At 38.4% G+C, this 17,910-nt stretch overlaps 1 protein-coding gene across 1 annotated transcript; it reads right to left on the minus strand.

Moving 5' to 3' along the window:
* Positions 1–15,111: 15,111 nt before the first annotated feature.
* LOC123038073 (putative uncharacterized protein DDB_G0292292) lies at positions 15,112–17,432 on the minus strand. The gene is made up of 5 exons (XM_044461649.1): positions 17,303–17,432; positions 16,240–17,240; positions 15,641–15,906; positions 15,345–15,572; positions 15,112–15,256 (listed from the first exon to the last, which is right to left on the minus strand). Exons 2-5 carry the CDS (start codon positions 17,212–17,214, stop codon positions 15,112–15,114), a joined length of 1,614 nt encoding a protein of 537 aa, XP_044317584.1. The 5' UTR covers positions 17,215–17,240; positions 17,303–17,432.
* Positions 17,433–17,910: the final 478 nt, after the last annotated feature.

Genomic DNA, 17,910 nt, shown 5'->3' on the forward strand with positions numbered 1-17,910 from the left:
ACAAGTCCTCGGAAAACTAGAAATAACTGACATGAAAATTGGTCAAAAATTTGATCAACGTTAAATTGAAAAATTTGAATGCAGCTTTTAGAGAATCGAATCAGAAGTCTTTAGAGGTATGCCACTTTGGAATCGGCTTAAGTTTGATTAAGTTATGGACTCTCGAAGTTCAATTTTGGGTCAAAGTTAAACAAGTCAAATTAGAAATAACTGACATGAAAATGGGTGTAAAATTTGATCAAAGTTAAATTGAAAAATTTGAATGCAGATTTTTAGAGAATCGAATCAGAAGTCTTTAGAGGTATGCCACTTTGGAATCGGCTTAAGTTTGGTTAAGTTATGGACTCTCTAAGTCCTATTTTGGGTCAAAGTTAAACAAGTCAAATTAGAAATAACTGACATGAAAATGGGTGAAAAATTTGATCAAAGTTAAATTGAACAAGAAAGGAAAGCTAACTTCGGGCGGAGCCGAAGTTGATATACCCTTGCAGAATACTCTGTAAATTATATTCTCCAAAATTATTCATATGATGCATTCTTAATACTCATAAAAAATCCTAACTTCCTAACTTTAAAAACACCAAAGATATGACATTTCCAATCGTTCAGTTATATGGCAGCTATAGGATATAGTCGGCCGATCCTTATGAAATTCGGCATGTCGGATTGATTAGCCAAATATAAAACCCATAGAAAATCCCAACATTCTAACTTTACAAACACCAAAGTTATGGCATTTCCGATCAATCAGTTATATGGCAGCTATAGGATATAGTCGGCCGATCCTTATGAAATTCGGCATGTCGGATTGATTAGCCAAATATAAAACCCTTAGAAAATCTTAACATTCTAACTTTACAAACACCAAAGATATGGCATTTCCAATCAATCTGTTATATGGCAGCTATAGGATATAGTCGGCCGATCCCGGCCGTTCCGACATATATACTGCGTGCAAAGGAAAGAAGGGTATGTGCAAAGTTTCAATTCGATAGCTTTAAAACTGAGAGACTAGTTTGCGTAGAAACAGACAGACGGACAGACAGACGGACAGACAGACGGACAGACAGACGGACAGACAGACGGACAGACGGACATGGCTATATAAACTCAGGAGGTGATCCTGATCAAGAATATATATACTTTATAGGGTCGGAGATGTCTCCTTCACTGCGTTGCACACTTTTGACCAAAATTATAATACCCTCTGCAAGGGTATAAAAATTTGAATGCAGATTTTTAGAGAATCGAATCAGAAGTCTTTAGAGGTATGCCACTTTGGAAACGGCTTAAGTTTGGTAAAGTTATGGACTCTCTAAATCCAATTTTTAGTCACTCTGTTACAAGTCCTCGGAAATCTAGAAATAACTGACATGAAAATGGGTCAAAATATTAATCGACGTTAAATTGAAAATTTTGAATGCAGATTTTTAGAGAATCGAATCAGAAGTCTTTAGAGGTATGCCACTTTGCAATCGGCTTTAGCTTGGTTAAGTTATGGACTCTCTAAGTCCTATTTTGGGTCAAAGTTAAACAAGTCAAATTAGAAATAACTGACATGAAAATGGGTGAAAAATTTGATCAAAGTTAAATTGAACAAGAAAGGAAAGCTAACTGCGGGCGGAGCCGAAGTTGATATACCCTTGCAGAATACTCTGTAAATTATATTCTCCAAAATTATTCATATGATGCATTCTTAATACTCATAAAAAATCCCAACTTCCTAACTTTAAAAACACCAAAGTTATGGCATTTCCAATCGTTCAGTTATATGGCAGCTATAGGATATAGTCGGCCGATCCTTATGAAATTTGGTAGGTCGGATTGATTGGCCAAAAATAAAACCCATAGAAAATCCCAACTTCCTAACTTAACAAACACCAAAGTTATGGCATTTCCGATTAATCAGTTATATGGCGGCTATAGGATATAGTCGGCCGATCCTTATGAAATTTGGTAGGTCAGATTGATTGGCCAAAATAAAAATTTGAATGCAGATTTTTATACCCTTGCAGAGGGTATTATAATTTTGGTCAAAAGTGTGCAACGCAGTGAAGGAGACATCTCCGACCCTATAAAGTATATATATTCTTGATCAGGATCACCTCCTGAGTTGATATAGCCATGTCCGTCTGTCCGTCTGTCCGTCTGTCCATCTGTCTGTCCGTCTGTCTGTCCGTCTGTCTGTCCGTCTGTCTGTCCGTCTGTCTGTTTCTACGCGAACTAGTCTCTCAGTTTTAAAGATATCGAATTGAAACTTTGCACACACCCTTCTTTCCTTTGCACGCAGTATATAAGTCGGAACGGCCGGGATCGGCCGACTATATCCTATAGCTGCCATATAACTGATTGATCGGAAATGCCATAACTCTGCTGTTTGTTAAGTTAGGAAGTTGGGACTCTCTATGGGTATTATATTTGGCCAATCAATCCGACGTACCAAATTTCATAAGGATCGGCCGACTATATCCTATAGCTGCTATATAACTGATTGATCGGAAATGCCATAACTTTGGTGTTTGTTAAGTTAGGAAGTTGGGATTTTCTATGGGTTATATATTTGACCAATTAATCCGACCTACCAAATTTCATAAGGATCGGACGACTATATCCTATAGCTGCCATATAACTGATTGATCGGAAATGCCATAACTTTGGTGTTTGTAGAGTTAGGAAGCTGGGATTTTCTATGGGTTTTATATTTGGCCAATCAATCCGACCTACCAAATGTCATAAGGATCGGCCGACTATATCCTATAGCCGCCATATAACTGATTGATCAAAAATGCCATAACTTTGGTGTTTGTAAAGTTAGGAAGTTGGGATTTTTTCTGAGTATTAAGAATGCATCATATGAATAATTTTGGAGAATATAATGTACATAATATTCTGCAAGGGTATATCAACTTCGGCTCCGCCCGAAGTTAGCTTTCCTTTCTTGTTAGAGAATCGAATCAGAAGTCTTTAGAGGTATGCCACTTTGCAATCGGCTTTAGCTTGGTAAAGTTATGGACTCTCGAAGTCCTATTTTGGGTCAAAGTTAAACAAGTCAAATTAGAAATAACTGACATGAAAATGGGTGAAAAATTTGATCAAAGTTAAATTGAAAAATTTGAATGCAGATTTTTAGAGAATCGAATCAGAAGTCTTTAGAGGTATGCCACTTTGGAATCGGCTTAAGTTTGGTTAAGTTATGGACTCTCTAAGTCCTATTTTGGGTCAACGTTAAAGAAGTCAAATTAGAAATAACTGACATGAAAATGGGTGAAAAATTTGATCAAAGTTAAATTGAAAAATTTGAATGCAGATTTTTAGAGAATCGAATCAGAAGTCTTTAGAGGTATGCCACTTTGGAAACGGCTTAAGTTTGGTAAAGTTATGGACTCTCTAAGTCCAATTTTTAGTCACTCTGTTACAAGTCCTCGGAAATCTAGAAATAACTGACATGAAAATGGGTCAAAATATTAATCGACGTTAAATTGAAAAATTTGAATGCAGATTTTTAGAGAATCGAATCAGAAGTCTTTAGAGGTATGCCACTTTGCAATCGGCTTTAGCTTGGTAAAGTTATAGACTCTCGAAGTTCAATTTTGGGTCAAAGTTAAACAAGTCAAATTAGAAATAACTGACATGAAAATGGGTGAAAAATTTGATCAAAGTTAAATTGAAAAATTTGAATGCAGATTTTTAGAGAATCGAATCAGAAGTCTTTAGAGGTATGCCACTTTGGAATCGGCTTAAGTTTGATAAAGTTATGGACTCTCTAAGTCCAATTTTGAGTCACTCTGTTACAAGTCCTCGGAAAACTAAAAATAACTGACATGAAAATGGGTCAAAAATTTGATCAACGTTAAATTGAAAAATTTGAATGCAGATTTTTAGAGAATCGAATCAGAAGTCTTTAGAGGTATGCCACTTTGGAATCGGCTTAAGTTTGGTAAATTTATGGACTCTCGAAATTCAATTTTGGGTCAAAGTTAAACAAGTCAAATTAGAAATAACTGACATGAAAATGGGTCAAAAATTTAATCAACGTTAAATTGAAAAATTTGAATGCAGATTTTTAGAGAATCGAATCAGAAGTCTTTAGAGGTATGCCACTTTGGAAACGGCTTAAGTTTGGTAAAGTTATGGACTCTCTAAGTCCAATTTTTAGTCACTCTGTTACAAGTCCTCGGAAATCTAGAAATAACTGACATGAAAATGGGTCAAAAAGTTAATCGACGTTAAATTGAAAAATTTGAATGCAGATTTCTAGAGAATCGAATCAGAAGTCTTTAGAGGTATGCCACTTTGGAATCGGCTTAAGTTTGGTAAAGTTATGGACTCTCTAAGTCCAATTTTTAGTCACTCTGTTACAAGTCCTCGGAAATCTAGAAATAACTGACATGAAAATGGGTCAAAAATTTGATCAACGTTAAATTGAAAAATTTGAATGCAGATTTTTAGAGAATCGAATCAGAAGTCTTTAGAGGTATGCCACTTTGCAATCGGCTTAAGTTTGGTAAAGTTATGGACTTTCTAAGTCCAATTTTTAGTCACTCTGTTACAAGTCCTCGGAAATCTAGAAATAACTGACATGAAAATGGGTCAAAAATTTGATCAACGTTAAATTGAAAAATTTGAATGCAGATTTTTAGAGAATCGAATCAGAAGTCTTTAGAGGTATAACTGACATTAAAAACACCAAAGTTATGACATTTCCAATCGTTCAGTTATATGGCAGCTATAGGATATAGTCGGCCGATCCTTATGAAATTCGGCATGTCGGATTGATTAGCCAAATATAAAACCCTTAGAAAATCCCAACATTCTAACTTTACAAACACCAAAGATATGGCATTTCCGATCAATCAGTTATATGGCAGCTATAGGATATAGTCGGCCGATCCCGGCCGTTCCGACATATATACTGCGTGCAAAGGAAAGAAGGGTATGTGCAAAGTTTCAATTCGATAGCTTTAAAACTGAGAGACTAGTTTGCGTAGAAACAGACAGACGGACAGACAGACGGACAGACAGACGGACAGACGGACATGGCTATATCAACTCAGGAGGTGATCCTGATCAAGAATATATATACTTTATAGGGTCGGAGATGTCTCCTTCACTGCGTTGCACACTTTTGACCAAAATTATAATACCCTCTGCAAGGGTATAAAAATTTGAATGTAGATTTTTAGAGAATCGAATCAGAAGTCTTTAGAGGTATGCCACTTTGGAAACGGCTTTAGCTTGGTAAAGTTATGGACTCTCGAAGTTCAATTTTGGGTCAAAGTTAAACAAGTCAAATTAGAAATAACTGACATGAAAATGGGTGAAAAATTTGATCAAAGTTAAATTGAACAAGAGAAAACGCTATAGTCGGGTGCCCCGACTATCAGATACCCGTTACTCAGGTAAAGGGAGTGCGAGGGAGATGGAGATAGAAACTTTGATCACGCATAACTTTTTAACGAATGGTCCGATTTGAAAAATTTCTTCTACATTTCGATAGGTATTGATAAACACAATAAAACTGCATTTTTACTTTTCCGAAATATTTAAATTTTTAAAATCGTATATGAGCGATTGTGGGCGTTAAAGGGGGCGTGGCACCTTTTTGAAACAAACTTGCGCTGCGTAGGAACTCCTAGAATATGCATGCAAAATGCCAATCTTCTAGCTTTTATAGTTTCCGAGATCTCAGCGTTCATACGGACAGACAGACAGACAGACGGACAGACAGAAGAACAGACGGACAGACGGACAGACGGACATGGCTATATCGACTCGGCTAGTGACCCTGATCAAGAATATATATACTTTATAGGGTCGGAAACGCTTACTTCTAGCTGTTACATACTTTTGCACGAATACAATATACCCTTTTACTCTACGAGTAACGGGTATAAAAATTTGAATGCAGATTTTTAGAGAATCGAATCAGAAGTCTTTAGAGGTATGCCACTTTGGAATCGGCTTAAGTTTGGTTAAGTTATGGACTCTCTAAGTCCTATTTTGGGTCAAAGTTAAACAAGTCAAATTAGAAATAACTGACATGAAAATGGGTGAAAAATTTGATCAAAGTTAAATTGAAAAATTTGAATGCAGATTTTTAGAGAATCGAATCAGAAGTCTTTAGAGGTATGCCACTTTGGAAACGGCTTAAGTTTGGTAAAGTTATGGACTCTCTAAGTCCAATTTTTAGTCACTCTGTTACAAGTCTTCGGAAATCTAGAAATAACTGACATGAAAATGGGTCAAAATATTAATCGACGTTAAATTGAAAATTTTGAATGCAGATTTTTAGAGAATCGAATCAGAAGTCTTTAGAGGTATGCCACTTTGCAATCGGCTTTAGCTGGGTAAAGTTATGGACTCTCGAAGTTCAATTTTGGGTCAAAGTTAAACAAGTCAAATTAGAAATAACTGACATGAAAATGGGTGAAAAATTTGATCAAAGTTAAATTGAAAAATTTGAATGCAGATTTTTAGAGAATCGAATCAGAAGTCTTTAGAGGTATGCCACTTTGGAATCGGCTTAAGTTTGGTTAAGTTATGGACTCTCTAAGTCCTATTTTGGGTCAAAGTTAAACAAGTCAAATTAGAAATAACTGACATGAAAATGGGTGAAAAATTTGATCAAAGTTAAATTGAAAAATTTGAATGCAGATTTTTAGAGAATCGAATCAGAAGTCTTTAGAGGTATGCCACTTTGGAAACGGCTTAAGTTTGGTAAAGTTATGGACTCTCTAAGTCCAATTTTTAGTCACTCTGTTACAAGTCCTCGGAAATCTAGAAATAACTGACATGAAAATGGGTCAAAATATTAATCGACGTTAAATTGAAAAATTTGAATGCAGATTTTTAGAGAATCGAATCAGAAGTCTTTAGAGGTATGCCACTTTGCAATCGGCTTTAGCTTGGTAAAGTTATGGACTCTCGAAGTTCAATTTTGGGTCAAAGTTAAACAAGTCAAATTAGAAATAACTGACAATAAAATGGGTGAAAAATTTGATCAAAGTTAAATTGAAAAATTTGAATGCAGATTTTTAGAGAATCGAATCAGAAGTCTTTAGAGGTATGCCACTTTGGAATCGGCTTAAGTTTGATAAAGTTATGGACTCTCTAAGTCCAATTTTGAGTCACTCTGTTACAAGTCCTCGGAAAACTAAAAATAACTGACATGAAAATGGGTCAAAAATTTGATCAACGTTAAATTGAAAAATTTGAATGCAGATTTTTAGAGAATCGAATCAGAAGTCTTTAGAGGTATGCCACTTTGGAATCGGCTTAAGTTTGGTTAAGTTATGGACTCTCTAAGTCCTATTTTGGGTCAAAGTTAAACAAGTCAAATTAGAAATAACTGACATGAAAATGGGTGAAAAATTTGATCAAAGTTAAATTGAACAAGAAAGGAAAGCTAACTTCGGGCGGAGCCGAAGTTGATATACCCTTGCAGAATACTCTGTAAATTATATTCTCCAAAATTATTCATATGATGCATTCTTAATACTCATAAAAAATCCGAACTTCCTAACTTTAACAACAACAAAGTTATGGCATTTCCAATCGTTCAGTTATATGGCAGCTATAGGATATAGTCGGCCGATCCTTATGAAATTTGATAGGTCGGATTGATTGGCCAAAAATAAAATCCATAGAAAATCCCAACTTCCTAACTTTACAAACACCAAAGTTATGGCATTTCCGATCAATCAGTTATATGGCAGCTATAGGATATAGTCGGCCGATCCCGGCCGTTCCGACATATATACTGCGTGCAAAGGAAAGAAGGGTATGTGCAAAGTTTCAATTCGATAGCTTTAAAACTGAGAGACTAGTTTGCGTAGAAACAGACAGACGGACAGACAGACGGACAGACGGACATGGCTATATCAACTCAGGAAGTGATCCTGATCAAGAATATATATACTTTATAGGGTCGGAGATGTCTCCTTCACTGCGTTGCACACTTTTGACCAAAATTATAATACCCTCTGCAAGGGTATAAAAATTTGAATGTAGATTTTTAGAGAATCGAATCAGAAGTCTTTAGAGGTATGCCACTTTGGAAACGGCTTAAGTTTGGTAAAGTTATGGACTCTCTAAATCCAATTTTTAGTCACTCTGTTACAAGTCCTCGGAAATCTAGAAATAACTGACATGAAAATGGGTCAAAATATTAATCGACGTTAAATTGAAAATTTTGAATGCAGATTTTTAGAGAATCGAATCAGAAGTCTTTAGAGGTATGCCACTTTGCAATCGGCTTTAGCTTGGTAAAGTTATGGACTCTCGAAGTTCAATTTTGGGTCAAAGTTAAACAAGTCAAATTAGAAATAACTGACATGAAAATGGGTGAAAAATTTGATCAAAGTTAAATTGAAAAATTTGAATGCAGATTTTTAGAGAATCGAATCAGAAGTCTTTAGAGGTATGCCACTTTGGAATCGGCTTAAGTTTGGTTAAGTTATGGACTCTCTAAGTCCTATTTTGGGTCAAAGTTAAACAAGTCAAATTAGAAATAACTGACATGAAAATGGGTGAAAAATTTGATCAAAGTTAAATTGAACAAGAAAGGAAAGCTAACTTCGGGCGGAGCCGAAGTTGATATACCCTTGCAGAATACTCTGTAAATTATATTCTCCAAAATTATTCATATGATGCATTCTTAATACTCATAAAAATCCCAACTTCCTAACTTTAAAAACACCAAAGTTATGGCATTTCCAATCATTCAGTTATGTATATGGCAGCTATAGAATATAGTCGGCCGATCCTTATGAAATTTAATATGTCGGATTGATTGGACAAAAATAAAACCCATAGAATATCCCAACTTCCTAACTTAACAAACAGCAGAGTTATGGCATTTCCGATCAATCAGTTATATGGCAGCTATAGGATATAGTCGGCCGATCCTTATGAAATTTGGTAGGTCGGATTAATTGGCCAAATATAAAACCCATAGAAAATCCCAACTTCCCAACTTTACAAACACCAAAGTTATGGCATTTCCGATCAATCAGTTATATAGCAGCTATAGGATATAGTCGGCCGATCCTTATGAAATTTGGTATGTCGGATTGATTGGCCAAATATAATACCCATAGAGAGTCCCAACTTCCTAACTTAACAAACAGCAGAGTTATGGCATTTCCGATCAATCAGTTATATGGCAGCTATAGGATATAGTCGGCCGATCCCGGCCGTTCCGACTTATATACTGCGTGCAAAGGAAAGAAGGGTGTGTGCAAAGTTTCAATTCGACATCTTTAAAACTGAGAGACTAGTTCGCGTAGAAACAGACAGACGGACAGACAGACGGACAGACAGACGGACAGAAAGACGGACAGACAGACGGACAGACGGACAGACGGACATGGCTATATCAACTCAGGAGGTGATCCTGATCAAGAATATATATACTTTATAGGGTCGGAGATGTCTCCTTCACTGCGTTGCACACTTTTGACCAAAATTATAATACCCTCTGCAAGGGTATAAAAATTTGAATGCAGATTTTTAGAGAATCGAATCAGAAGTCTTTAGAGGTATGCCACTTTGGAATCGGCTTAAGTTTGGTAAATTTATGGACTCTCGAAGTTCAATTTTGGGTCAAAGTTAAACAAGTCAAATTAGAAATAACTGACATGAAAATGGGTCAAAAATTTGATCAACGTTAAATTGAAAAATTTGAATGCAGATTTTTAGAGAATCGAATCAGAAGACTTTAGAGGTATGCCACTTTGGAAACGGCTTAAGTTTGGTAAAGTTATGGACTCTCTAAGTCCAATTTTTAGTCACTCTGTTACAAGTCTTCGGAAATCTAGAAATAACTGACATGAAAATGGGTCAAAATATTAATCGACGTTAAATTGAAAATTTTGAATGCAGATTTTTAGAGAATCGAATCAGAAGTCTTTAGAGGTATGCCACTTTGCAATCGGCTTTAGCTTGGTAAAGTTATGGACTCTCGAAGTTCAATTTTGGGTCAAAGTTAAACAAGTCAAATTAGAAATAACTGACATGAAAATGGGTGAAAAATTTGATCAAAGTTAAATTGAAAAATTTGAATGCAGATTTTTAGAGAATCGAATCAGAAGTCTTTAGAGGTATGCCTCTTTGGAATCGGCTTAAGTTTGGTTAAGTTATGGACTCTCTAAGTCCTATTTTGGGTCAAAGTTAAACAAGTCAAATTAGAAATAACTGACATGAAAATGGGTGAAAAATTTGATCAAAGTTAAATTGAAAAATTTGAATGCAGATTTTTAGAGAATCGAATCAGAAGTCTTTAGAGGTATGCCACTTTGGAAACGGCTTAAGTTTGGTAAAGTTATGGACTCTCTAAGTCCAATTTTTAGTCACTCTGTTACAAGTCCTCGGAAATCTAGAAATAACTGACATGAAAATGGGTCAAAATATTAATCGACGTTAAATTGAAAAATTTGAATGCAGATTTTTAGAGAATCGAATCAGAAGTCTTTAGAGGTATGCCACTTTGCAATCGGCTTTAGCTTGGTAAAGTTATGGACTCTCGAAGTTCAATTTTGGGTCAAAGTTAAACAAGTCAAATTAGAAATAACTGACAATAAAATGGGTGAAAAATTTGATCAAAGTTAAATTGAAAAATTTGAATGCAGATTTTTAGAGAATCGAATCAGAAGTCTTTAGAGGTATGCCACTTTGGAATCGGCTTAAGTTTGATAAAGTTATGGACTCTCTAAGTCCAATTTTGAGTCACTCTGTTACAAGTCCTCGGAAAACTAAAAATAACTGACATGAAAATGGGTCAAAAATTTGATCAACGTTAAATTGAAAAATTTGAATGCAGATTTTTAGAGAATCGAATCAGAAGTCTTTAGAGGTATGCCACTTTGGAAACGGCTTAAGTTTGGTAAAGTTATGGACTCTCTAAATCCAATTTTTAGTCACTCTGTTACAAGTCCTCGGAAATCTAGAAATAACTGACATGAAAATGGGTCAAAATATTAATCGACGTTAAATTGAAAAATTTGAATGCAGATTTTTAGAGAATCGAATCAGAAGTCTTTAGAGGTATGCCACTTTGCAATCGGCTTTAGCTTGGTAAAGTTATGGACTCTCGAAGTTCAATTTTGGGTCAAAGTTAAACAAGTCAAATTAGAAATAACTGACATAAAAATGGGTGAAAAATTTGATCAAAGTTAAATTGAAAAATTTGAATGCAGATTTTTAGAGAATCGAATCAGAAGTCTTTAGAGGTATGCCACTTTGGAATCGGCTTAAGTTTGGTTAAGTTATGGACTCTCTAAGTCCTATTTTGGGTCAAAGTTAAACAAGTCAAATTAGAAATAACTGACATGAAAATGGGTGAAAAATTTGATCAAAGTTAAATTGAACAAGAAAGGAAAGCTAACTTCGGGCGGAGCCGAAGTTGATATACCCTTGCAGAATACTCTGTAAATTATATTCTCCAAAATTATTCATATGATGCATTCTTAATACTCATAAAAAATCCCAACTTCCTAACTTTAAAAACACCAAAGTTATGGCATTTCCAATCATTCAGTTATGTATATGGCAGCTATAGAATATAGTCGGCCGATCCTTATGAAATTTAATATGTCGGATTGATTGGACAAAAATAAAACCCATAGAAAATCCCAACTTCCTAACTTAACAAACAGCAGAGTTATGGCATTTCCGATCAATCAGTTATATGGCAGCTATAGGATATAGTCGGCCGATCCTTATGAAATTTGGTAGGTCGGATTAATTGGCCAAATATAAAACCCATAGAAAATCCCAACTTCCCAACTTTACAAACACCAAAGTTATGGCATTTCCGATCAATCAGTTATATAGCAGCTATAGGATATAGTCGGCCGATCCTTATGAAATTTGGTATGTCGGATTGATTGGCCAAATATAATACCCATAGAGAGTCCCAACTTCCTAACTTAACAAACAGCAGAGTTATGGCATTTCCGATCAATCAGTTATATGGCAGCTATAGGATATAGTCGGCCGATCCCGGCCGTTCCGACTTATATACTGCGTGCAAAGGAAAGAAGGGTGTGTGCAAAGTTTCAATTCGATATCTTTAAAACTGAGAGACTAGTTCGCGTAGAAACAGACAGACGGACAGACAGACGGACAGACGGACAGACGGACATGGCTATATCAACTCAGGAGGTGATCCTGATCAAGAATATATATACTTTATAGGGTCGGAGATGTCTCCTTCACTGCGTTGCACACTTTTGACCAAAATTATAATACCCTCTGCAAGGGTATAAAAATTTGAATGCAGATTTTTAGAGAATCGAATCAGAAGTCTTTAGAGGTATGCCACTTTGGAATCGGCTTAAGTTTGGTAAATTTATGGACTCTCGAAGTTCAATTTTGGGTCAAAGTTAAACAAGTCAAATTAGAAATAACTGACATGAAAATGGGTCAAAAAATTTGATCAACGTTAAATTGAAAAATTTGAATGCAGATTTTTAGAGAATCGAATCAGAAGTCTTTAGAGGTATGCCACTTTGGAAACGGCTTAAGTTTGGTAAAGTTATGGACTCTCTAAGTCCAATTTTTAGTCACTCTGTTACAAGTCCTCGGAAATCTAGAAATAACTTTTTTTTTTTTTTTTTAATATAAAATATATTTTATTTATACGTTAATCAGCCAATTAAATGGCTATAAAACGTAGGGACTAGAAAGACTAACAAACATAACAAGGAAAAACATAACAGCAGCGATATATATCAATATGTTTTTGACTTTAAAAAAAATAATTGTAGATTTTGGTGACGATCACGATAATATTTTATTTATTGGGGAAGGACTCTCGTTCTATGCCGCCCTCCTATCCATAGGTCTGCTTGATGCCTTCTCTTTAGCCTTCTTCTAATCATTGGGGTTGCCAATGCTGCAGCTAGGTGGTTCGAGTGGGCTCGAATCCGTGCATTGTAGCGACTTGAGTGACGATTTATTTGTTCCCGCACGGTGGGGATGTGAAGGTCTTTTGTTATGTCGTCATTTCTCACATACCACGGCGCATTTACAATGGTTCGCAGTGCTCGGTTTTGCAGCCGTTGTACTCGCATGATGTTTGAGTCGGATGCCGTACCCCAAATTTGCATGCAATACGTCATGGAAGGGACTACTATTGCCTTGTAGATCAGAATTTTATTTCTGAGGCTCAGATGACTCGCTGCTCTAAGCATCCAATTAAGCTTCCTAAGCTTACTACGGCATGTTGCTGCTATTTTGACGGTGTGTTGCCTCCATGTGAGCCGCTTGTCGAGGATCAATCCAAGATATTGCGCCTGAGGGGATTGTGGGATGAGCGTGTCTTGGAATTTAACCCTAGGGAGGGTTTGATGCCTTAAGGAGAAGTTGCAATGTTGCGACTTATTTCCACCTGCTCGTCCACTCGCTGTACAGGTCCAAGAAGCTCTGGGTAATTCTGGACGCCTCGATTCGACACGGAGAGTTTGCGATGAAGGCTGTGTCGTCAGCATACGTTGCCAAGAGGGTACCCGGGTCTCTAGGATTTGGCAAGTCAGAGGTGTAAAGGGTGTACAGCACAGGACCCAAAACACTACCTTGTGGTACGCCAGCTCGTATGCATCGGATAGGTGATCTTTCGCCTCTCACTTCAACCATAAAGCTTCTATCCAGCAGATATGTTTTAAGAAGGAGATACTGCGCAGTTGGCAAGAGAGTCTTCAGCTTAAATAGCAAGCCATCGTGCCACACTCTATCGAAAGCTTCTTTTACGTCCAAGAAGATAGCAGAGCTGTACTGTCTATTCTCGAAGGCATCCAAAATATGTTGAGTAACCCGGTGCACTTGCTCCGGGGTTCCATGGTGATTCCTGAAGCCGAACTGGTGGTCTCGAATTGCATCCTGAACCCTTCTTACTGCCATCATTCTGCTAAGAAATATTCTCTCGAATATTTTAGAGAATGTGGGCAGCAAGCTTATTGGTCGGTATGACGCAACAAGGTTCTCCGGCTTACCTGGCTTCGGTATCATCGATATCACAGCGCACTTCCATTGTGTGGGGAAGTGGTGGATACGTAACATGGAGTTGAACAGGAGGACTAAAAACAGAATGCCCTTTTTCGGAAGTGCCTTGGCAACCCTGGTGTCAATACCGTCAAATCCTGGAGCTTTGCTGAGGTGCAGCTTTTTTATTTGGTGACAAACTTCTTCCGGACTTATATGGCTCTGCTTCTGGGCAGGGAGCATTAAGAAATTGCAGTGTGTTTTCAACGTCATCACGCTTCGCAAAGTTAAATGGCTGAAAGCGATTTTCCAGTTCGTCAGCAAAAGCCAGAGAAATTTCGGAATCCGATCTGCACCAAGTGTTGTCAGTTCGCTTAATAGGTATTCTGCGAGGGGGCTGCCTTTTTATAACTCTTGCTGCTTTCCAGATGCTAAATCCATATGGTTTTGTAGGATCAGCATTACGTAGCAGATCAGCGAAGTAGTCATTTTTTGTTTTGTGCAACAACTTTTTGAGATCGTCCTCAGCGCGACGATATGCCCTTTTGTCGGCTGGATCCCTCGACCGCATGAATCTGCGACGCAAGGCTCTTTTCAACCTCACCAGATCCAGAACCTCAGGTTTTAAAAGGGCATGAGTTGGATTCGATGGGTTTATTGAACCTTGCCTACAGGTTGAGGAGTCAGCAGCGATGTGGATGTTTTGGACAAAATGCTCAGTCGCGTCGTCAATATCTTCAGGGGTGTTTAGGACCATGTTGAGGTTAACAAGCTGATTAACAGCTGCCTGGAACCGCGGAACGCTTGCGTTTTGAGGAAGGATGTGCATTTTCCGGGAAAGCTTGTGAGCAGCTGTTCTTAGTTCAATCACCAAGGGGATGTGGTCAGAACTTAGTTCCAAGCTTTCTGATATGGTGACAAGCTCAGAGCGAATACCTCCATATATGGCAAAGTCGATTGCTGATGGTGTACGTTGACTGTACGGGTAATGCGTGGGCCCTCCGGTTGCAAGGACCTGGATATTAGCACTATAAATACAGTCAGCCAATGCTCTTCCGCTGGCTGTGCAGTTTCGTGAGCCCCAATGTCGATGGTGTGCATTCCAGTCTCCAGCAATAAGGAAATTGGGTCCTAGTTCCTCAAATAGTACTCTGAAGTCAACGGCGGTACGCAGAAAGTTAGGTGGGCAATAAATAGACGCAATGACAATTTCACCGTGGTCTGTTTTGACTTTAACTGCGACCCATTGAGCACTTTGATGTTCCATTGTTGCGAACTGGTGGTATTGGAGACAGGACTTTATAATAATAGCAGAGCCTCCACGATGGCGATCTGCCGGATGATTAGATTGGTGAATGTCATACCCCTGTAGCTTGTAATATGACCGAGAGGAGAAATGTGTTTCGCTGACCAACATGATGTCAATGTGATGCTTCCGCACGAAGAACTCTAGCTCCAGCGCCTTGTTGGCCAGCCCGTCGGCGTTCCATACACCGATTTTGAGCCCAATTTGACTCATGGTTGTGTTGAATGAGCTGGGAGAAGGCCAGAGATTGCTTGTGCAGTTCCTGGCGCCATTTGTGATATAAGGCCTGTAATGAGAGTCATCATTGACATCATCATCTGGAACATCTTGTCGAGTTGAGCTACGAGGACTGACATCTTTTCATCGGATCGCATAAACTTTTGCTCTTGTCGCTGCCATTGACGATCATTTTGGACATTTCGGTGCTGTTGCGATGACTGTTGTTGTTGGTCCTGCTGTTGTTTGGGAGCTGGTTTTTGAAGTCGGCTTAAAGAGTCTTGCGTTGGATGCTGCTGATGTTGATTGAGTCCGTTACTTTGCTGATGAAGTTTCCGGTTTCTACTTCCTAGTGGAGGGAACTGTTGATGCTGCTGATCGTTTGTCCACTGCTGTCGGCTAGCCTGTTGGGTTTGTTGTTGTACAGATCCCCTAGCGGCATTCGCGTATGAAATCGATGCCACAACACCTCTTCTCTCAGTTGGTCGTACAACGGCTGGTTGTTGTGGGAGGCTACGATGGGTTGTAGCACCTCTACGACGACTTACTGTTTGCTGGTAAACAATACAGCCCTTGTAACTAGCTGTGTGACTACCTCCACAGTTTACGCATTTAACGGGGTGAATTTCTCGTTCGCATTCGTCAATCGCATGTTGTTGACCACATCGGACACAATTAAATTCCTTATGGCAATTGTTTTTTGTGTGATTAAAAGATTGGCATCGAAAACACTGTACAATATCGTCCTTTTTGTGAGGAAGTTCAACTTGAACTCTTTGACGACAGAGCACCTTAAGCTCATGAACTTCTTTGTTGTTCGCGGCTGGTTCTAACTCGACAAAAACAAGGTTGACAAGCTTTGATTTGTCAAAACGGCTTCTCGGCCTGTTAACAAAGCGCACATTGTGTCCAAGCGAAGTCAGACTTTCCTTAATGTCCTCATCCGGGATGGAGTGATGTACACCTCGAATGACTATCCGGAAGGATCTTTCCTCTTTAAGCTGCCAGGTATGAAATGGCACCTTTTTTATGGTGAGCGATTTAGTGATGGCTCTGTACGCATCGGAGTCTGCAGCGAGGATCGAAACTGAGTTATCTGTGTGGCATTTTATTGAGTATTTTGTTGGGTGGACGATCTTATCAGTGGATCTGATAAGTCCGTTTAGGCTTTCACAATTTTTGATAACAATTGGGGGTGGTTTCTGATTCCGTGAGGTTTCCTTGTTGCCTGTGAGCTGGTTCGGATTACGATTGCCGCTGTTACTAGTGCTGGTGGTGTTGTTGTTGCCATTGTTGCTGCTACTGATGTTGTTGCTTATGATGTTGCTGTTTTCAATGATGTTGGTACTGTTCTCGTGGTTGTCATTGATGTTACTTGTGTTGGTAATATTGGCTCCATCGGAGCTGTTGTGGCTGACAACAAGAGAAGCGAGGGGGAGGTCATCTTCAGCGTCCATGTCTGACAGTTCCGAGAACCGATTAACAGATTCAGTTGGTTTTGGGCTTTTAGAACTCCTTTGAACTTTTCTGTTACCATCGGGAGACTTGGAGTCTAACCGGCGTTTGTTAGAGCTGGGACGTGGGGTCCACCAGTCCTCGTCGTCTGCTACAGTTTCATCGGATGAAAGGTCTTGAGGTTGTCGAGCGTTGGAAGAGGTGGAAGCATAGACAGAGCTAAAACGTTTTAATGAGGCGTTTAATGCGTCACTCATTTTCCTTTGGGCCTCAGCCACTGTTCCTGCGATGTTGAAGTCTGGTTCAGACATTATGGTAGTTAGTGACTGCTTGACACTGCTTTACCGACTTCCAGAACACTAAGCCCTTTTGTGTAGGTTCCAAAGAGGCGGTTGTGGTCCAGTGAGGAAGGCGCTCGCCCCACCGCCAGGTGAAACCCGGTTCGAGCCCCAGTCGAGGAAATATTTGAATTTGTTTTTTATTTTTTAAATAAAAATATAATTGATCTGTTGATCTCAGAGGGGTGATTTGCAACTACAACAAGCTGCAAATGTCTTTCTACCAGTTCCTACTTCACTTGTTTTCGCGAAAAGGCACAACCAACGGGATGTAAGATCACTGACACCGCGACTCCAGCCACTGAGCTCACAAAAACAGTAAGTTTTGCCACGAAAGTGGACTTGTCCATAGGCTCTGCACAAAGAATTTCGTAATAATGCAAAAACACGTCTGCACTCCACGAAAGCATGATCGAGACTGTCCTAGAAATAACTGACATGAAAATGGGTCAAAAAGTAAATCGACGTTAAATTGAAAAATTTGAATGCAGATTTTTAGAGAATCGAATCAGAAGTCTTTAGAGGTATGCCACTTTGGAAACGGCTTAAGTTTGGTAAAGTTATGGACTCTCTAAGTCCAATTTTTAGTCACTCTGTTACAAGTCCTCGGAAATC

The sequence above is a fragment of the Drosophila rhopaloa genome, unplaced genomic scaffold (genome assembly GCF_018152115.1).
Source record: "Drosophila rhopaloa isolate 14029-0021.01 unplaced genomic scaffold, ASM1815211v1 contig_105, whole genome shotgun sequence".
NCBI lineage: Eukaryota > Metazoa > Arthropoda > Insecta > Diptera > Drosophilidae > Drosophila > Drosophila rhopaloa.